The sequence below is a fragment of the Notechis scutatus genome, chromosome 1 (genome assembly GCF_049901735.1).
Source record: "Notechis scutatus isolate UNSWTSFEM ecotype Mainland chromosome 1, rNotScu1.2, whole genome shotgun sequence".
Lineage (NCBI taxonomy): Eukaryota > Metazoa > Chordata > Lepidosauria > Squamata > Elapidae > Notechis > Notechis scutatus.
The window spans coordinates 66,094,651-66,116,442 of record NC_142009.1 but is presented as its reverse complement, the minus strand read 5'-3'; the positions used below and the strand labels follow the sequence as shown (position 1 = coordinate 66,116,442).

At 36.1% G+C, this 21,792-nt stretch overlaps 2 protein-coding genes across 11 annotated transcripts; one reads left to right on the top strand and one right to left on the bottom strand.

Moving 5' to 3' along the window:
- Positions 1 to 1,901: 1,901 nt before the first annotated feature.
- RNF212 (ring finger protein 212) lies at positions 1,902 to 12,541 on the bottom strand. Of its 7 annotated transcripts, none has more exons than XM_087966472.1 (10): positions 12,401 to 12,541; positions 10,744 to 10,805; positions 9,856 to 9,930; positions 8,357 to 8,413; positions 8,009 to 8,090; positions 6,888 to 6,933; positions 5,097 to 5,160; positions 3,845 to 3,917; positions 3,147 to 3,346; positions 1,902 to 2,060 (listed from the first exon to the last, which is right to left on the bottom strand). In XM_087966472.1, exons 2-10 carry the CDS (start codon positions 10,790 to 10,792, stop codon positions 2,023 to 2,025), a joined length of 684 nt encoding a protein of 227 aa, XP_087822598.1. In that variant the 5' UTR covers positions 10,793 to 10,805; positions 12,401 to 12,541; the 3' UTR covers positions 1,902 to 2,022. The 7 variants fall into 7 exon arrangements, with proteins under 7 accessions (XP_087822598.1, XP_087822609.1, XP_087822581.1 ...); XM_087966483.1 differs by having other exon boundaries at positions 8,009 to 8,076; XM_087966455.1 differs by having other exon boundaries at positions 8,009 to 8,076; positions 12,129 to 12,402.
- On the top strand, positions 12,528 to 16,669 carry NANP (N-acetylneuraminic acid phosphatase). 4 transcript variants are annotated; one of them, XM_026680583.2, is made up of 3 exons: positions 12,528 to 12,663; positions 13,141 to 13,458; positions 15,119 to 16,669. In XM_026680583.2, the coding sequence occupies exons 2-3, from the start codon at positions 13,303 to 13,305 to the stop codon at positions 15,803 to 15,805; spliced, it is 843 nt and encodes a 280-aa protein (XP_026536368.2). In that variant the 5' UTR covers positions 12,528 to 12,663; positions 13,141 to 13,302; the 3' UTR covers positions 15,806 to 16,669. The 4 variants fall into 4 exon arrangements, with proteins under 4 accessions (XP_026536368.2, XP_026536379.2, XP_087822569.1 ...); XM_026680594.2 differs by having other exon boundaries at positions 12,531 to 12,767; XM_087966443.1 differs by lacking the exon at positions 12,528 to 12,663 and adding an exon at positions 12,730 to 13,031.
- Positions 16,670 to 21,792: the final 5,123 nt, after the last annotated feature.

Sequence of the window (21,792 nt, the reverse complement as noted above, 5' to 3'; positions counted from 1 at the left end):
TTAAGGCATGTGCAGGAGTCTTGTGGTTCATTGGTGGGGATTATGTTCTCTTTAGGTTGTGGTTTGGCATTGGATTTTATTTTTGGAATGGTAAGATAGTATGTTGATTGAATTAATTAAAGAAACAGTTTTAGGTAATCTATATAGCTAATATCACACCAACCACTCAATTGCAGTAATCTCTCTAGTCAGATAATATTTCAGGGCAACAATCAGCCTAATCAATTAAATATTCTAAACACTAATCAATTAATTACACTAATCATTAATCACACTGTTCATTTAAATTCACTAAATCATTGATTTTACTATTCAATTAAATTACATGAATCTTGATCTTTTCAACTAGTCAGTAATCACACTATTTGCACTAAACACTCTAGTCACACTAATCAATTAGGACAATAAATCAATTGAACCATTAATAAAATATTTTATAGAAATTGATTATCTAACCGTTGATATAGGTGATGAGGTAGAAAAGTTGTAAGTTTTGAGGTAATGAGTTAATCAGTGTTTGATTAAAGTAATGAGGTAGTATTAAGAGTCTGCAAGGAAAGGGTTAATGCTGTTGTTGACTGAGAGGAAATTATTGCTCTTTGTAATAGTAGATTGCTATTACTCTGTAAACAAAAGACTGTAATACGGTGCTCAGAGGGTTTTTGAAATAGTGTAAAACTTTCGTAAGCTGTTCAAGTTGAGTAGTAGAAGAAAATACAGTCACGTGGCTTGGGTTAACTTATCCGATCTGTCATTTACTTCCAAATAAATCTGGTAGTAATTCCAGATCGTTAATCACAGCTATTTTCCTCCTTAGAGTTCCACTTTCCAAGGAAAATTCCACTGCAGAAATTGGAGTGATTTTCCACTAGGATTAAGCGATCGCTCCTTTCCTTTTACTTCAGCCACAGCTTTGATCTAGCCACGCCAAGTCTCTTCTTAGTTCGGAAGGAGGGGGGCCCTCTTCGAACCTCGGGGCTTTTTCCTCCCTCCTTGTTTATTTCTTTTTTCTGCCAGCTAACAGATGTGAAAACAGCGTGGGGGATATTAAAAGAAATGCATTGTCTGGTGTGGAAGACAACTTCTATCAGCTGTGTAAGAGATTCAAATGAAGTGAAGGTAGGTTATTTGTTCGCTGTAGGCAGGCTCCGAGTGAAGGAGAGGGCTTTGTTTCTCTGGGGAAGGAGCTCCAGATCTGTTAGCAGGAATATATGGTCTCCACCGGCTTCAGAATCTAGCGTTTTTGGGCTTGTTTTTTGGGCTCAGGTTTACTCATGGTTACTGATGTAACAGCAGCTTTAAAAGTGGTTTCTGGTGCGGGTGATGGCTTTATAGGGAGGTACTGCTTCAGGAACGGTCTTCACCTTCCTAGTTGGGCGTCACCATTTTCTTCTAATCATGTGTCAAAGATTTGTCAAAGAGTAGAATTTAAAACAGAACATCTTTTTCACCTTCCCAATACTGGTAAATTAGCACATTTTGCAGTGTTTCCTTGATATTTATTATCTGTCTCAAAAAGGCAGAGTCAAAAAATTGGATCCCTGAGCACCAAATTGTAGGCCTGTTGAGGCAACTTGGATTTGCCTCAGCAAGATGCTTTGCATTGTGAAAAGATGCAATTTGTTTCAGAAGGTATTTCAGGTTGCCTCAAATCCTCCAAAGACAGTTGACTCAGGCTTAAATAGAAGCCAGAAACACTAGACAGTAGAAGGCAATTCAAACAGGCAAAATGAAACAATATAATTACTTTTGGTGACTTGTGTAAGTGAGGGTGCCATATTGCTTCACAAAGCAGTTCTGTATGAGTTGTTGATCAAAGTGAAGTCACAAAGAATTCATAGTTATGGGGAGGGAAGATCACCCAGGGAAAAAGGTATAATAAATTGAAGCAACAAAAAAGATTTATCCCAAACAGACTTTAATCAAACCAGATCAAGTATTACAATCGTAATGTACATTTCTATAAAAAAATAAAATATAGAATAGATGAGTTCTTCTGGTCAATGGAGGTTGCAGGTAATTTTATTTTTGCAATGAGTGTCCAGGAAGATTAGTAGATCCTAAAAAAGGGAAATTCAAACTAGAATCTTTATCTCTCAAATGAAATATTGAATTGTTAATTGTAATCAAACTGCCTTGATACAGTAATGACAAAAACCAAATAAAAATGGCAGGCATTTAACTACAAATGCGTAAAGAACATTTATCAATACAATTTAATTTATAAAGTATGTGCAAAGTATTGTAGCAGGAGCATAGTTTAGCTATAATAAAATATCTGTTAACACTTCTTGTCACCCATCAAAAGTTCTATATATCAGTACAATATAATGTATATATTTCTGTGAACTAGACTCTATGACAATCATAGTCCCAAAATCTTACATGATGTAATTATTTCTGCTTATATGAATAATTGATTTGTAAAACAATCGTAATTGTTGAATGAAGGCAAATATACTATATGTGTCTCAGGATGTTGCAGGATCGAATCTAGTTGGTCACTGGGACCAGAGGTTTGTTTTCCCAAGCTTTTAGACTCATGCCGGAGCCCAACCTCAGGGAATTTCTCAATCTCCAAGAACAAACCTCTGGTTCCGTGACCAACTCAGATTGGATCCTGCAATCATAGCTTTTTTTTCTTTACTAATCTTCACTATGTGGCAGTTTTGATTTTTTTTTTACTTGGTACATAACAATAAATGTTACTTAGCATTTTGGTTGGGAAATCAAAGCCATAAATATAAGATAGGTTAGCTGCAGAAGCAGCAGATGACTACATTCAAGTTTGCATCTACAGTAAGGAGAACAAACAAGCATCATTGGCAGAATAGGTATCTCCCATATCTGCTCCTCCCAATCTGTTCCAAAAGATTAGAACACCTTTCAAAGAAGATTTGGAGGAAGTGTAATGTTTGCAGAATGGAGAGGAAAATAGGAAAATATCATCTCACTGGACAAACAAGACCCATACATGTAATATGATGCTGCCGAAACCCAGAGAAATATCCAGTATTTTTAAACAAAGACACAATCATTTGTCAATATCAGAGAGTATTACCATTGTCCCAAAGATTACATTTTACCCAAAACAGCAAGTTAACGTTGGCTAGGATTATTTCTACTTCTTCATGGAATTCACTTACCTAAATGCTGCCTCTGTAAAAGGTTAACAAGAGTGATAGGGTGCTTTATCCCAGATGACAGCAAAGATGCAGGTGTGGACTGATAATGCTGAGTAGATTTCTGTCCAAAAGTATTTGGGATATGATTTCTATTGTTTTGTGATGACACAAATGGTGATATGTAAGAATTCCCACTGTTGACCATTTTTAATGGAGATGATCTAGTAATAAAATGACCAAGAACACTGCATAACAGTGAAAGTAGAATATACATTTTGACTACAATAGCAGTGGACTTGTTCCATTATTTCAAACCAAGTAACTGAGAAATGTCATTGTTCAGGAAATGACAAAATAGATACAATGGGAACAGTCCTGTTAGAGGATATAGTGATTCTAAAGCATTGTTTCTTCTATGCAGTGGACTTACTGCTATAAATTCAAATAAGCCAAAACAAAGAAGCGAATAGTTGAAGGAAAGATTCTATTTAATTCAGTAATTGTATTTAATTGAGTAATTACAAAGGAAAAATATAGGTAGAACTTGTTTTCATAAAACTCATTGCCCAAAATTTCACAGTATACTAGTTCTGTCAAGAAATCCTAATAAACCAAAGCCAATTAAACCATCTGCTCTGGGCAGCAGAAATAAGCATTAAACACCAAAATGAGAAAAAAAAAATACCCTTTTTAAAATCCCACTGCAAAGTTTATTTTACCTTGTAGATCCTGTTGGATTTCTTTGAAACGATGTCATTCCAGATAATTGAGAACTTCTGCATGTAACACTACCTATAAATAATATTCCAGATTAAATTACATTATACTTTATATAATCCATTATTTGAAAATACATTTCCAGAAATACATTGCAAACTTCAAAAATTATTTGGAATAAGTGCTTCAGATCTCATGTTAGTACAGACCTCTCCTTAATCATTAAAGGATCCCATTCTTTTTTTAGGCTTCTATGTTTTATGGGCTCCAATAAGGACTTTTCATTACCAAGATGTGATCTTCCAAGACACAGGATCATAGAGTGCATGCATTCATTTAATAGATTTATATTGCTAAAATCAAATAGTGTGATTTTGGGCAGCATACAATAGACAAACAACAAATCAAAACTCCTTCACATAACATTAAAACATACCCAATATATAAAATATAAAATGGTGACCAGACACAATAATAAAAATACATTATTATACATAATATGTAGTCGCGAGCTTATGACAGCAATTGGAATTGGAATTGGCAAAGTGACATGTCTATAAAGTGCAATATCACAAACCATGTTGCTTAGTGTTAGCATCAGTAGTCCCAGATGCCATTGTTAAATGAGGACTACACAGATGATTAAGCAAGGACCTCACATGACCACAATTTCCAACTTCTTGCTAGCTTCGCTTGTGGGAACAGGAAGGGAATATCAGAAATTGCAGTATGCAAACTGCAAATGTAGAAATCAACTTATATCTGTTCTTTAACTTCTCTATCACAATTAAAGTTTTTTTTTAGGGCCAGATTCAATAACCCGGCCCCGGGATTCCTATATCGGAACTTAAATCAAGTTCCTATGGCAATTACGATTTAGATTCGTATAGTCAAATTATTTTATTATAACTTTCCCTTTTAGACTGGGACACAAATTTTATCCAACAATTTAGATAAATAATAATCGTGTGCATTGTTATATCATTTATTTCATTCTATTTATTCACTGTTACATAATTTATTTCATTCTATTTACATTCTATTTATCGTATTTGTACACTTGATCCTAGCTGTACCTTTCCTTTCTTTTTTTAACCCCAATCATTAAACAAAATTAGTAATATCTACCCATCCATCCATCCTTCACCAAATTACATGGAGCAGACAGAATATGAAACATATAGAAAAAGATAATTGTTATGAAATGCTTAACTCAAACATAAGACATATATTCTATTCAATCTTTACTCTTACCCATATGCCCATTTTGCGGTGGACTTATCAAAGATATTCTTGTTGGGCCAGCTACTGTTTCAGTCTATGTATAATTCAGAAATATTTACAATATAATAAACAAAAAACAGAGTATAAGTAATTATTTCATTTTATTAAGTATTTTTGCTTCCTTGCTACTGAATCTAGGACTTTTAAATTTGTCAGAAATGTACTGCTTTTTTATTACTAGGTTGTATTACTTAAACGAAATTTTGGTTCGGCCTATGATAAATCACAAGAACAGAGCTGTATTTATTCAACAATAAACTGTATCCTGCCTCTGCTATAAATAACTTCTAGCAAGAATCTGTAACAGTCAAAGTCTAAACATTTTGTATGCTACTTATGTCTCCTAGTTGGTGGACTGCAGGCAACAAAATCTAGGTTTGCAAGGTACTTTCTCTATATTGCTAAAACATAAAACTGTATGCGAAAGCCTCAATTGACTAAAGCCTTGATAGGTGGAAGAAATAATATCACTGGAGCCATCTGATGCTGCCCTTGACATATGGAAGATTACAACTTAGAAAGTAAGAGGAGCGAAGGGGGAGAAGTCAATGCATGTGCACTTTTGTATACAAGTAGTCCTTGATTTACGACCACAATTGAGCCCAACATTTTTGTTGCAAAGTGAGATAGTTGTTAAGTGAGTTTTGCCTCATTTTACAACCTTTCTTGCCCCAGCTGTTAAATGAATCTTAACAGCTGTAACTGAATCTGATTTCCCCATCGACTTTGCTTGTCAGGTCACAAAAAGGGATCACATGATTGTCATAAATATGAGTCAGTTGCCAAGTGTCTGAATTTTGATCATGTGAAAATGGGGATGCTGCAATGGTGGTAAGTGTGAAAAATGGTCATGTCACTTTTTTCAGTGTTTTTGTAACTTTGAATGGTCACTAAATGAATTGTTGTAAGTCAAGGACTGCCTGTACAGACAATGAAGGGAAGACAGAAAAATTCATGATCGGTTGGAGTAGATGAGAATGACAAAAACAGGTAAGATCAATTTAATAGCCTCATCTGAAATATTTTGGATGCAATAAACATGCCCGTTATTCCAGAGAGATAGATATACCCAAGCAAAAGCTGGATCTTTGTATCCAGTCTGCTATATAAGGGTCAGTTAAGTAAACTTTAATTACACCTTTTCTTCTTATCTCAAACCTGTTTCTTTAGCTTACAACTTTTCTGCATTATGTGCAATACCGTTTACCCCCCCAAAAGATAGCATGTTTGTGATTATATATATATATATATATATATATATATATATATATATATATATATATATATATATATATATATATATATACAGTACATACATATATCAAAGTCTATCAGCTTAAGCTTTCCCAGTGTGCAGATAAAAACAGGAAACCATTACTTGCAGGTTTCTTTCCATGAAATCATTTAACATATTGTAGACAATTTTTTAAATATATATGTTACCAAATACTAGTTTTCTAGTTAAATTCAAGCAACAGACTATAGACAGAAAGAAAATGCAATAGCTGTCAATTTTAAAGTCCCAACTTCTACAGCCACAATTATTATATATGTGTGTAGAAGAGAGCAGCATGGGAAGTGCTAAACTGTCATCGTTGCTTTTCAGTGATCACCTCAGCATGTATACCTTTGCAAAATAAAGATAGGAAGTGTTCTTAATAACAGAGAATCTTTTCCACAAAGTTGATCTAGCATTTAACAGTAGAATGATAACTGGAACTATTTGTATCTTGGTATATAAAGAAGGAAGAGAAAACTTACTTTCCTTATTGAAGGTGGCACTTCTACCTCCTTTGATGAATTCCGACTGATAAAAGACATTGAATATTTAAATAAGGTAAAAATATTAAGCTTGGGTCAAATATTTAAGTTTTTTTAAGTTTATATGTTACAAATATTATATATACAAACACATACATACCAATTTTAAATTTCAGATAATGGAATAATTGAAGAATGATAATATAAAGCAACATGCTATTGCTTAATCACAATGGGTTTCAGCATGAACTAGGTAATGATTTATTTCTTTGCCACCAAGTGTATAGTTTTCCTTACTTGAAGTATTAAAAATATATAAAGACAGACAATTTATAAAAATATAATTAAGTTTAAATGGTACTGCGTCCTTTAGATATATATGACAGAATACCAAATATTCCACTGAGTTTAGTGGAATCTATTCAGATGTCCAGATGTATGTTTTCAAGTAAAAGTGTGATGACCCAGAGTGTAACACAAATGTAACAAAATCCAAAACATTAATAAATGTCCTTTATTGCCTCCATCTTGCCCCCACTGTTCAATAATACTCAGTTGGAGATAAAATGCATTCAAAAATAGTCTACAAAAATAGTCTAACTACAATGATGAAATTTCCACAATGGAACAGGAGAAGTATTTACCAAATTTAAGGAGATAACAAGGCACAGTCTGTTGGAAGGATGCCAACTAAGATAACTTCAGTCCAAAATGAAACACGCTTTGTTTCCAGCGTGTCCAAACGCAGGTTCAAACTCTTATGCAGTTGTGACAGCTGCAGCCCATGAAGAGGATCAAGGCCGTCTCCTCCCGAGTAGACCACGTCTCTCCCTTATCCTCTCCTCCCTGCGTGCCCTAGGATGGATGGGCCTGGGTCCTCCTATGACTGCTCAGCCACCTCTGCCCTTCCCCTGCCTCCTCCACAACCTCCAGCGCCACACTTCCACTCCCTGTTGGCTGTTCCTCCTCTCCCTCAGAGTCAGTCTCCACCAGGGGCATGACAAAAAGTTACTATTCATGGAAAGTAAATTATTCTAATGGATTATGATTATTTCAAAATACAAAATATATTTGAAACTATTCAAAATTCAATGATAATGTTAATAATTATTAATACTCACTGTTGCAATTGTTGTATATGCTGAATTTGTTGTGATGCTCTTTTAAGATATGCTTCCAGTTTTTTAATCTGAATGGAACAATCTATTTCATTAATTTAAATTCTGTAATATTTCTTGTCATTTATAAAGCTCAGTTGTTTAATGGTCACCAATTGTTTAATGGAAATATTCAAGACTAAGGAATCAGTACTCAGTTAAAATATTTTAAGTGCTAAATGAAGTACCCAAAAGCTTAGTACAGTACATTATTTGATCCATTACATTTTATTTATACATATCACACCAGGAATGTGACTTCATTAAGCTTCAGTACACTACAGTATTCAATTCAACATGCATTCAAAGTACCTTTTCTCTGTAATGTGTTAACAGATGTCTTCTGTGTTTTTCCTGAAACTGGGCAATCTAACAATTAAGAAAGCACAGGAACAATTATTGGTATTGTTAAACAATGTTATAATATTTATACAAAAGCAATACAAATCTAACAGAAATTAAATACCTACAACTATATTTAATTCCCAAGCACCATATTGATGTGGGAAGTACAGCAAAAACATTACAGATTATTTTTTCTTCAAACTTTCAGAAATGTTTTATAACTGCATACCATGTACAAATATAATACTGTACTAATGTGAATTTAATGAACTGATTATCTGTAGATAAAATGGATATTCAAAGTACATATTATGCTAAGCTATTATGTTATTGCATAAACCATTAATATTTTTTAATTCATATATGCTAAGCCATAATATACTGAACAAGCTACATGTTAAGCTAAAATCACATTAAGGCTTAGTATAAAATGTGAGTTTAGCCAGAATAACAAGCATTCCTAAAAACATGAAATGACATAAAAGTTTGGTATGAGTAAGTGCTTTATTTCCTATGAAAAAAAAAGAAAAAACCCTCAAGGCTCCTTAAGTAATTTCTGAAGGAATGTGGCTCTACATATTTCATCTCTTTGTTCCCTTTGATGGGAACTTCTTAATATGTAGACACATTTCAACATGAATAATAATGAATCCTGATTTTTATTATTGCAATATAATATGCTAAATGATGTTGATTTAGCAATGAATTTCTCATCTTATTTTTTTTAAAGTCTTCTTTTTAAGGCAACAGTACTACTTGCAAGCATGAACGATAATGTTCAACTAATTTTCTTTACCACCAGACATAGCTAAACCGTATTTCAGCTTGGATCACCTAATTCCCTGATTTTCTGAAAACCTTCACCTGTGGCACTATCCAATTTTTGATGTAGGAATTCTGACTGCTAAGGATGACTGCAGCCAGGAAATTCTTACTGTGTTACAATTTCATATTTTGTGAGATATTGTATGTTTAATAGTACAATTCAGTTTTATTACACTTAAACATTACACAGGATGGATAAAACCTGCCTAGATTTCCATTTATGTCCTCATTCAATACTACATATCAAAATTACATTTTATCTTCTATTAATGTTACAGGAAAGGTAATTCATCATAATTATTTGATGCAACTTAAACTTATTATAAACCAATACTAAATCCAATTTCTTGCTGGGAGTTAGTTTGGTGATGAAGATTATTATGTAGCACCATGGTACCGAAACCATGCGAATTCATAGTGAACTCACAGAAAGTCACAGAATATTTTATTTTTTTTAGGGAAACACAGACATCCTTCAGACATGCATTAAGCTCTGCAAGTTCATTGTGGTATCCCAGCTTGGGAACCACAAGGTATTATGGAAAAAGTTATTGAAAAATTAAGGACACCGTGAACCAATAAAGTTTGGGAATTTCTGATTCATAATGAAAAATATTCAAAATAATTCACAGATAACTCACTTGTATGATTTCTTTGGAATATTTTCTGCATAACCCATCTAATCCCATAAAGAGTGACTGGATATCTGAATTCACCTGTCCCAAACAAATAAATATATACAACTCAAGTATTTAAATGTTAAAAAATAAGAATTCTGCTCAGTAATACAAATAATTTCTTTACATATTTATGAAGCTACTGAAAGGTTATTTATAGGTCTAGTGTGCAGCATCACACAAAAAGAAAACATTCTGAGTGCAATCATAGTATAATAAATGATACTAAATATTCCACCAATGTGTAAATATTTACATATTTGGCTACGGCTCCGTGACAGAAGAATATACTTTTTAAAAATGCTGTAGCACTGGCATCAATATTTAGTCTGTTTTCCTTCTAGGAACACAAAGCCATGTGCGTAGCATTCCTCCTCTAAATCAAGAAGATTAAAACTATAAATGTAATGCAATGCAATGCTATGCTATGCTATAATAGAAACCTGCAAGCCTGGTCGTATTTTTCTTCCCTTCGTTCTTGTAGCCCAATTGATCAGGGAGGGGTCAACCTGATTCTCTTAATACTTCTTCCCAGAATTTAAGGAATGCTTTTGTCCTTTTGTTTAAAGATGTCTGGATGCTTGCTTCAAGGCTACCTCCTTGACTGTCTACTCCACAGAAAGTAGTCTGGCCTGTGGGAGAGTGACAGTATGGAAATCATTCAATGAGCGTCTATAATTGAAAGTGGTCTTGAACTTGGGTTTTCCAATTCTAGTACAACACCTTAATCATTATTGCATGTTACATTGTATGCATTTCTGTAATGTCTACGAAAATATACTTTATACATTACAATGCTTAATTATTTTGCAATTACTGAATGAAATTCAGTATTTGTATCATTTTCTGTACCTTTTTTGAAAGGACTATTGTACGACACGGAACTCTGCAAATCATACATTCATCTTTTTTACCTATAAAATCAACACAAATACATGCTGTGCTATATATTATTTTACTAACAAATTAATTATAAATCTAATAAATTGCATTCTGTATTGTGTCATTCACAATTCATAATTATGACTTGGAATTATTTTAGCTTTTTTTAAAAAGCAGCATATCCATCATGTTTTTTTCAAACATAATTGCAATTCAGATGTTTAGACAAGACTTTAATACTTATATGAACATTTCTTAAACAAAATATTTGGATTTGCCTAGAAATGGAACTCTCCCAGTAATGCAAGGACTACTTCAACTATCTCATTAGAAGGTGTGTACCTCAAGGTTGAACTGTAGATTTTTCGGTGCTTTCTGAGCTAGTTTGTTTGCAGATTTTTGATTACCCAACTTGGTAACATTAATGTGAATTGCATTGATGAGGCTATAAAGTTGGGTAATGAAACATCTGCAAACAAACAAGTTCCAACAGCAATTAAGGATGCCATATGTTTCTATTACATGTATTTCTATTTGTTTAGGCTGAAATTGGTTCCCCCGTTTTTTTGCCTCTTTATATCAATATTCTTTATTCAAACATAACAAGTCTAATGATTTGGATGAGGAGATTCAACTTCATATTATACAAACATTGGGGCAAAATTGGCACCTTCCCAATCTTAAAATTTCAGGACCATGTCCTTTGATGACTTACACTGTTGAGAAAATCTGAATTAGGGCAAGAGAACCTCCTAAGTGCTAACTCTCTCTTATAAATCACTACCCTTGGTTTTGAACTAGTTACCAGGAATCAATATCAACATTAGAGGTAAGCTATTTTTCAACATTAATATGCACCTAACCTTAGATATCTTAATATGTGTTTAAAACATTTATGTAGCTGCCCATCTTATACCCAACTCTGATGGCTCCCGATCAAAAATTAAAACAATATCATTAACAAAAAAAAAAAAATCGTATTCAAGCTATAAATAAGTTTGAATAGTAATTTGAAGATCGCCACCCGAGTTATGGCCTGAAATGCCCTCAAGACCATTTAGTGACTTGATTCACCTGTTGTGACAAGTCAGCGTAACTTAATCAAGCAGTTTAATAAACCACAGTTAACCAGATTCAACCCAAGCAATCATATATCATGGTATAACCCAGGGGCCCCAAACTTGGCAACTTTAAGACTTGTGCAGTTGAAGTCCACACGTCTTAAAAGTTGCCAAGCTTGAAGAGCTCTGGCTTAACCCAATGTGTGAACGCAGCCAATGAGAAGAGCAGGCTCCTGTGAATATATTTTGGCTATCAGCAGGCTACCAGGTCCTGCCACCCTTGGGGCAGGTTACCTTTCTGGAGACACTGCCCACAGATAACATGGCCGCAGTTGGTCAGGCTGAAATTTAAAGCGGCTCCTCGGGGCATCTGGAAACATACATTGCAGAATATCAAGCAAGCCATTATCAGACCACGATATACATATATATATATATATTCTTCTCTTGCTCTAACTACAGTCAGGCACCTATACGGCCCAGGAATACAATAACGCTGCCGCCCCTTCGGACTCAAGTGACCAAACAGCCACCAAGCCGCAGCTCAAAAGAACGAAAAGACGAACCTGAGGGAGGCGGAGGCCGCGTTCGTCACAGCCGCGCACGCGCTCTTTTCCTCCACCTAGAGGGGCGGGGAGAAAGCCCGTTCGAATTCACGATCTGTTTTGCCCCCCTCCTCCTCCTCCCCCTCCCCCGGGCTCTTGTGAGAAAAGGCAACGCGTACAACGCCGATCTCTTTTGCTGGTCTTTTTAGTTCCGGGATGAGGATTTGACAACGGTGACCACAGCATAGGATGGCAGCTCTCCGTAGAAGCCCAATGGAAAAGACGTAGGGCTTTGATTTGTCTTAACGAAACAGTGTTAAAGGCGGCACAGACGAGCTCGATGATTCCGCAGACGTATTTATTTACTTTTCTAGGCAGCAACTCCGAAGTACGTGGCTGGCTGATGTTTTCTTGTGCAATATTTTTGTTTTCAGCTGCCCATTTTAATCCTTCATCCTGGTGGCCTTCCACCCACGCATTAACCAGGAGGGACCCTACTTATTTTTTTTTAAAAAAAATAATAATTAATAGGTCCATATCGGCAAAGAAAACTCCTTTGGTCTCCTTTGCCTTGCATTAGCAAACGACTGAAAACTCCAAGCATCGACGCGTTCCTAGGAAATCGGAACTCAAAGAGGAGCAAGTCCTGAATGTGTGAATGAATAGGTGTTGGGGGGGGGAGCGGAGGGAGGGGGAAGGACCAGAATGCGATTATGTCAAAGGCAAAACTAAATTGGAGTTTTCTCTATTGGTTTTCCTAGGCGTCCCCAAATAAGCCGGAAGAGAATCGGGGGAAAACAACAACAACCTGACATACAGGAATGAGCGTGCACGAATGAGTGTGCAAATCTAACGCGCACGAACGGCGGAACACGGAGATCCGGTTGAGCGCTCTCTCGTTTCTGCGCCAAGCGGGCGAGCAAATGAGCCAATCAGGCTCGGAGTTTACAGATCGGGATCTGGCGGGCGCCGGGCAAAGCCGCCGCTATGGGCTGCAGCAGGGGATCAAAGCCCTTTTCTTTGACTTGGACAACACCTTGATCGACACCGCCGCTGCAAGCAGGAGAGCCATTGCAGAGGTACTTGCCATTCGCACATTTTGCCATTTGTCAGAAATGGTGTAGGGTCTCCTGCTTGGGGGGGGGGGGGTTGGATTAGATGACCTACAAGGTCCCTTCCAACTCTGATTATCTGTACAAGCGTGCCTTCCTTCCATCCTCACATAAACAAGGAAGGGAAGCACATAAGTAGAGGTTGGAAAAGGGGCCACCCTGCGTTGATTTTAGCTCTTGAAAGCCTTTTGAATTTAAATGGCGGCTCCCGCCTCATTCTGGTGCATCAGCAGAACGAAAGGGGCAATAGTCATTTACTGCAGGAAGTGTTCCACATGCTTTGCTATCTTTCGGAAAGGGGACATGCTGTAGTTCAAGCTGCACATTGATCAGGCTCTTTTCATCATCAAGTGAACTTCCCATGCAGGGAAAATTGAACATTTTCAATAGCCCAGCTAGAGAAAGCCATTTGCCATATGTGAGCTTAGCCATTAAAAAAACCTTCTTTGTACTCAGGTGTCTACAGTGGGAGGGAAAGCTCTTTATAATATATAACAGGCCTCCAAGTGAATACTGTACCTAAGTGAGAGGCTTAGATCAACTTAAACCTGCTGCTTAATAGAACCCACAAACATATTTTTTGCACATTTCCACATAGGGTTCTTTTATGTAACTTTAGCGCTTTCCTGGAGGAAGACCCTTAGGTAAAGGTAGAGGTTCCCCTCGCATGTATGTCGTTTCTGGCTCTAGGGTACGGTGCTCATCTCTGTTACAAAGCCGAAGAGCCAGCACTGTCCGAAGACGTCTCCATGGTCATGTGGCTACCATGACTAAATGCTGAAGGCGCATAGAACGCTGTTACTTTCCCACCAAAGTGGTCCCTATTTTTCTACTTGCATTTTTACATGCTTTTGAACTGCTAGGTTGGCAGAAGCTGGGACAAGTAACAGGAGCTCACTCCGTTACTTGGCGCTAGGGATTCAAAATGCTGACCTGCCGACCTTTCTGATCGACAAGCTCAGCATCTTAGACACTGAGCCACCACGCCCCACACCTTAAAGAACCTTAAAGCAGAGCGCTCTCTTTCTCTCCCCTCCCTCGCTCTCGCTTTCCCCTCCCTCTCTTTCCCCTTCCCCCTCTCCCATTCCACATGCAGTTTTCTACACATGGGGTATATTTATGTGAAAATTATGACCTATGGGAGAAAACACAATTAGAATTCTAATTGTTTATTAGCTTTACTGACATTTTCCAAAACATGTTGCACAAGTATTCTTCTGGATAGAAATATTGTGTATTGTTAAAAACATATTGTTATCCATTCATACAAATATACAAAACCACAAAATGTTATTTTCCTCTATTTTTTCTGCAATTTATTCATCACTCTATAATAATAAAAACAAATCATTGCTAAACAATCTGTCAAAGGGAAAATGGTGAACAGTGACTTTGACTCTATAGCAGTTCCTCCCAACCTTAGCAAATTCTAGCTGAGAATTCTATAAGCTGAACTCCACATGCGTGAGAAACAATCAAGCCTTGGGAACGCTGCTTTAACTTTATTAAATTACAGTTTCCAATCTTTCTAGCCGGTATGCATGTATTCTGGAATTCTGGAAGGCAACAAATTAGAGAAGTAAACTTCAGCCAATCTAACATTGTTCTGATTTCTCTGTTTTCATAGGTAATCAAAATTTTACAATATGAGTATAACTACACTGAAAGAGAAGCTGACACGGTGTGTGATAAGTTCCAAGCCAAGCTGTGCAAAGAATGCTTTGATCCATCTAAAATATCTATTACTAATCTAAGGATCCAACATTGGGAAGGAGCTATACAAGAAGTAAAGGGAGGAACAGCCAATCAGAAGCTGGCTAGAGAATGTTATTTTCTTTGGAAAACCGTCCGCCTGAAGCACTTGACTTTGACAGAGGAAACATGCAAGATCCTCAAGGACCTCAAAAAAGTTGTCCCTTTGCTTCTGCTCACAAATGGGGACACTGAGACACAAAGAGAAAAGATCGAAGCTTGTGCCTGTCAGGAATTCTTTGATGCAATTGTTGTCGGAGGAGAGCAAAAAGAAGAGAAACCATCGCTCTCCATTTTCCTTCACTGTTGTGAACTTCTTGGAGTTCAGCCGGAGGACTGTGTGATGATTGGAGACTCTTTAGACACAGACATCCAAGGAGGGTTGAATGCAGGTTTAAAGGCAACTATTTGGATAAATAAAACTGGAATAGTTCCCAAGGAAATATCTCCTGTTCCTCACTATACTATTTCTTCTCTTCTTGACCTCCCTGGACTTTTAGTAGAACAACATTTTGTAATGAATCAGATGGCAGATAATGTATGTGACAGTCTCACCAAGTAATTTAAGAGTTTAGTCTCTTCGGTTTACAGTTAAAGGGTATTTCCACTTACGAAGTTTACATTGATTTACCCAAAGTACTCTGTTCTATCTTCTTTTTTAAAAATTTTCACATCCTGTGCCACATTGAACATATTTGAGCCTGTTACATGCTGTTCGTGTGAAGTCAAAGTGTGACTCTAAGACAGAGGACTGTAAAGACGTGGCCATTTTTTGCTGCTCCAAACCAGAATCTTGCCAACTAATTAAATTCTCACAAGAGTCCAGCAATATCATTTTATTTGTTATGGGAGGGGATCAGGATATCTAAGACAGGAAATTAGCAATTGACATTGAGTTGTAATTTCTGTCTTAAAATAACACCCATTCAACCAGCTTGTGTAATGAAACCACAAATTATTATATTTCTTGGTTACTGCTATTCAAAGAAAGCAAATGACCTGACAATTCATCATTGCATTTCCCCCCATAATAGTAAACAACATTAAAGTACAGTTGTGAGTCTCAATACTGTTGGATAGTGTTTTTCAAGTTTGGTAATTTTAATATGCATGGACTTCAACTCCCAGAATTCCTCAGCTAGGGTGATCTCTGAATAAGATTGAGAAACACTGCTGTAGGATGAAACCAGTCATGCAGTACCTCCTGGTGGCCAATATAACATCAAATTATTATGTTGCAAATGTAAAAAATATTTAAAGACTGTATTGTAAAGTATGTTCAGTTCAAAAAATCAGTGTAACTGGCTCAAAGTTCAGGCTGTATTTTTCTGAAGATATACAACATTATCTTTACTGCCGGAATCCTGACAATTTTAGGCATAAGCTTCTTTGGAATCAGAGCCGAATTAAACACCCTGGAAATGTGCCTTTTTCAGTTTTATTCATACAATGTAATTCCATGGGTTAGTATTTGCAGATGAGAATCAATTGAGAGGATGAGAAAACACTTAAATCTCATTCTTAGCCAGTGTTTTCTCTCTTGTTAAAGTCCACCAGTTCTTTTGTCTTATTTGACAAATACAGTTAATGTAATACACATACTCAATAGACAAAAAATATCAATGCTGTTTAGATTTCATGGAAGCTAACAACCTAATATGCTTCAATGAAGTCTATAGATTATTAGTATCTTTTGAGCAGGAGAAGTTTAGACACAAAACAAATATTGGGTCTGCTGTTGAATCAAATTTATTGTTTTAAAAATATCTGAACATGTAGAATTGATATCTTAGCATCTAAATTCTTGTAATTCTAAAATCTTATGAACATATATCAGTACTGATTTTAATGCCTGTTGTAATGACGAGGCAGTCGAGGTGTTTGATCATGATCAAATGAATCATGATGACTTTATTGGAGTCTAGTCTTGTATTTATACACATTTTTAGTAATCCTCTAACATTGGTTAACTTTGGTTGTTGCTCAACTTTTGTTACTGTTTAGCATAGTAATTAACACAATTATCTCTAGTTAAAGTCTAACACATGTTTACTTCCTCTCTCTAATCCTTTCTTTGCATTAGTGATTTTGTTTGCCTGAGTTGTATTTGCTTTTGTCCTTATCTGAGGTTTGCCATCAAGATAATGACTTTCCTGCAATTACAACTCTACATATCCTCGTTTTTTATTTTAAATGGAGGATTCAAAGATTTATGAATGTATCGCAACTGTAAAGGAGTTAAAGAAGAGGAAGTAGAACGAAACAATGCAAACAAATTTGGAATACATTGAATAAAACAACAGGTTACAATTAATACAATAATAATAATTATAACATAAAAGAAAAACTGTCTGAGCCAAGACCAATCAGGGAGCCAATTGGTTAGCCACTCAAAAGGTGAGTACTGAGCATGGATATTATTTTGAATGTAGGATTGTAAATTGACAAGCTCAGAGACATAAAAAATAGGAAAATTGTCAGGATACATATCAGGAGCTATATTAAGTCCATACAAAGAAGAATTAAAGGTACCTGACAACCATTAGTAATTAGAACAATAACTATAATTCCCTAGTTTTTTTAATATGTGCTGAGCAGCATCATAATCAGACCAATTATGAAGCCAAGTGTGTTTAGCATGACAACAGAAACACAGACCCCTTGTAAATTGACTAACTTTCAAGTAACGCCAACGGACAGAATTCAATTGCATAGGGGGTTTAGAAAATAGCCAGGAGTGTGAAATAGATTGTAGTTGTGAGACAATAAATGTAGAAGACATGATCAAGTTAGGGGTAAAAGAAATTTGACCAAATGCCATTGGGGGCTCATAGTATAAAGTAATATTTGTGCCATGGGTCATAAACATATTGTGCATGACAAACCCAAAAATTAGGGTTAAGACGAACCACAGAAGTGTCATTTTGAGCAGAAACACCATTAACCACAAACAAGAAAATACAAAGTAAAATTGTAACAGAATTAGCAGTAATAATAGCAAAAACAGCAGCAACAAGATTTTCAGGAGTCTGAGGTAATGAGGCCTGTTGCAGTTGTTGTTGAGCTTGATACGTAGTAGATTTAACCTGGCCCCAAGTGATGGGTTGCGGGCACTTCAACCTTGGAAGCCGGACTTCTGTGTTCAGATGAAGATTGAAATCCAGAATCAGGTTGTGAAGGCCCTGATGCCATGCCATGATACAGATGAACACAACGCGCTGGAACCCACACTGCTTGTCTAGTAGAAGGATCTTCCAGTGTAGGGCCTTTCCAGGTTGGATCTGTGTGGTGGTCTCTCATGAAAAGAAGACACAACGCAAGGCTGTCTCGGGATGAGGGCCCAGAGCAAACCCTGAAACCCTCTTTTATTAGAAGCAATCTTTGTTAACGTAGCAATTTTTGTTAACGTCCTATCACAAACGCATTACATCACACAAAATGCACTGATCATTCGCATAAGCATACAAAGCTGCGAAGTTTAAGTTTGCTACAGTTCTGGGTAAGAAATGGCAACAATTTGTCCTTGCTCCTTGCTTCGTGTTCCAGCCAACCACCAGAAGGCTCCGTTGTCCTAGCATGTACACAAAGAACAAAGAATAATTCCCACAGATCTGGAGCTTGGCGATACTTTACCAAAGGCCTTGCTAAAGATTCAGTAGTTATTGAAAATACAAATTAACAGGTGAGTCTGCAAGAGAATCTAAAAAGGTTAAATAATTCCAAGTATATAATGCTACAGCAATGAGATTTTGAATCTTTCGCAGATGGTAAGGGCCAGACTCAGTTTGTAATTGTTTTTGAAGCAATGCCTTAAAAGTACGATGAGCTCGCTCAACTATAGCTTGACCCTGAGAGTTGTAAGGAATTCCGTGCACTAAAGTAATATTCCTTTTCTGACAAAAGGTTTGAAATTCCTTACTAATATAAGCTGGGCCATTATCAGTTTTCAACTGAGAAGGCCGACCCATTACAGCAAAAAAAAAAGGATAGGCAATGAGAAATAACATCTGAAGTACATTCATGTTTTTAAACAGTAACCCAAACGAAATGTGAATGAGTGTCAATAGACGTGTGAAGATAACAGTATGGCTTAAAGGTTGAAAATTGAGTTACATCCATTTGCCAAATTTGATTAGCTTGGGTTCCTCGTGGGTTGACACCCACTGGAAAGGGAACTGCCAGTTGCTGACAAGCTGGACAAGCACAGACAATATCCCGGGCTTGAGATAATGAAATTTTAAATGGCTTTGCAAGCGATTTGGCAAAATGACTATCAACAGGATCAACAAACAAAGACGCAACATCCTTTAAGGATTCATCTGCCTTCCAATTTCCTTCAGTCAAGGCATTAGTAAAAGGAGTATGATTTCAAATGTGTTCTGCATACAAGGAATACAAGCGAGTTTCCAAACTATTATTTAAAGATAAAAACAAGGATAACAAATTCTTATCCAAAGAGAGAGCACAATAAGAAAAAGGAAGAGATTGCATAGCTAAATACACATATTGAGTATCAACAATCAAGTTAATAGGTTAGTCATTGAACAATTGTAAAGCTAAAATCACAGCAGCCAGCTCAGCATGTTGAGCTGAAGTCTGCATGGCAGTAAATTTAGAATACCATTGTTGTTGAATCTGCCAGACAACCACACCCCTTGTTGGTGAGCCATCAGTAAAAACTTTAAGAGCTTTAGAAATAGGATTTTGCACAAAAATGGAAGAAAAGGCTGGATTTAAAGTAGTAGTAACCACTATTCTAGGATCCTTGGGTAAAGAATACAATAAGTTTCCCACATATTGAGAAAAGGCTATCTGATATGATTCTGAAATCATCATCAAATGCTCATGTTCAACTTTTGTACGAGTGAAAGCTATGCTAATGAGATCCTGTCCTGTAAGATGTAAGGCTCGTTTACGACCTTTAATAATCAAATCTTCTAATGCAAACTGATATGGATAAATGTTTCTAGGTGGAGTAGCAGACAAATTAATCCATTCGTGAATGTTGACTGCTTGTGGAGAGGCATTAGAATAAAAACATCCTGTGGGTAAGGGTGCAGTAGGAAGAATAGCTAAACAAAGTCCTGTTGTTAAGGATGTTATCCTGTCCACATATCAATGCTTAAACTTATTCAATATTTCTTGAAGGCATGTTCATTGAAGATCAGTTAATACAACTAGATCTCCTGGTGATTGTGCCCCCTTCAAAGACTGAAATAAAGGCAACATATCACCAGTTGTAATGTAGAAGAATGAGCACGCCCAATTAATAATGCCAAGTAATTTTTGCCATTGTACTAAAGTATATGATTTCTGTACTTGTAATTCAGGAAGAATTGGAATGGAGCAATTATGCAACATTCTATGTCCTAAGTAGGTATAAGGTTCTACCTTTTGAATTTTGTCTGAGGCTATATACAGTCCCTGTTGTGCCACAATATCCATTAACTCTTTTAACAATTTAGATTCATCAAAATCTGGGGCTGCTATCAATATATCATCCATATAATGATAGACTAAATAGGAAGGAAATTTATTCCTAAAGGGTTGAAGAGCATTATCCACGAAATATTGACAAAGTGTAGGGGAATTAAGCATTCCCTGAGGCAACACTCACCAATGATATCGTTTTGTGGGCATGCTATTATTAAAAACTTGAACAGTAAATGCAAATGTTTCTTTGTCTTGAGGCTGCAAAGGGATAGTAAAAAAGCAGTCTTTAAGATCAACTACCAATAATTTATAAAAATTAGGAATTAAGTTAGGATTTCCCATTTTTCTTTTTTATAACAAAAACAGGAGTATTCCAAAACTAGTAGAAAATTCTTTATGACCAGCAGCCAATTATTCTTGAACCAATTGTTGTAAAGCAGCAAGTTTTTCCCTTGATAATGGTCATTGTTTCACCCAAACCAGCGTAGAACAGAGCCATTTAAGAGGAAGAACCATCATCAAGAATCAAATGAACATTAAGAAGAGAAAGGATATCACAACCCCAAATATTAGTATGAATATCTAGAATGTATGGTTGTAGGAAAAAAAGACTTACCAGCAGATGTTGTAACGTTAATTTCTTGAACACTCTGCCAAGCAGCTGTAGAACCTCCTATTCCCCACAATGAAGAAACTTTTGTTTTTGCCACTGTACTGGCCAATGTAAAGAGGAGATGACAGTAACATCTGCTCCAGTATCCAATAACCCTTGAAATGGTTGTTTATTTAAGAAGAGAGAGTTCAGCTGATGAAGTAAGCCTACAGATAAAAAAGTTGATCCAAATCCTGCATCCACACGATTACCTATACCAGGATATGGATTTTCATATAGAAGAAGAAACAATTGAACAACAGAAGAATTACAAGGAACAACTTGAGGAAGATTCACCCAAATCTGAATCATGAGGATACCAGTGTAATCTGAATCTATTACACCAGGCACAACAAAACAGCCCTTTTTGTGTGCAAAAGAACGAGGCAAAATTAAGCCAACTAATCCTGAAGGAAGAAAACCTTTAAATTGAGATGAAACTATTTTAACTTCCAAAGGAATTT

Bases quoted from the DNA above. Each gene is read 5' to 3' on its own strand.
- RNF212 (XM_087966455.1), bottom strand. From the start codon at position 12,240: ATGGCTTGCTTGATATTCTGCAATGTATGTTTCCAGATGCCCCGAGGA. The intron at 3,347-3,844 runs GTAAAATAAACT...TTTTATTACTAG, and splicing joins AATCCAACAGGATCTACAAG to ATCATCTCCATTAAAAATGG. The intron at 2,061-3,146 runs GTAAGTGAATTC...TCCCTTTTTTAG, and splicing joins TTTACAGAGGCAGCATTTAG to GATCTACTAATCTTCCTGGA.
- NANP (XM_026680583.2), top strand. From the start codon at position 13,303: ATGAGCCAATCAGGCTCGGAGTTTACAGATCGGGATCTGGCGGGCGCC. The intron at 13,459-15,118 runs GTACTTGCCATT...CTGTTTTCATAG, and splicing joins GCAGGAGAGCCATTGCAGAG to GTAATCAAAATTTTACAATA.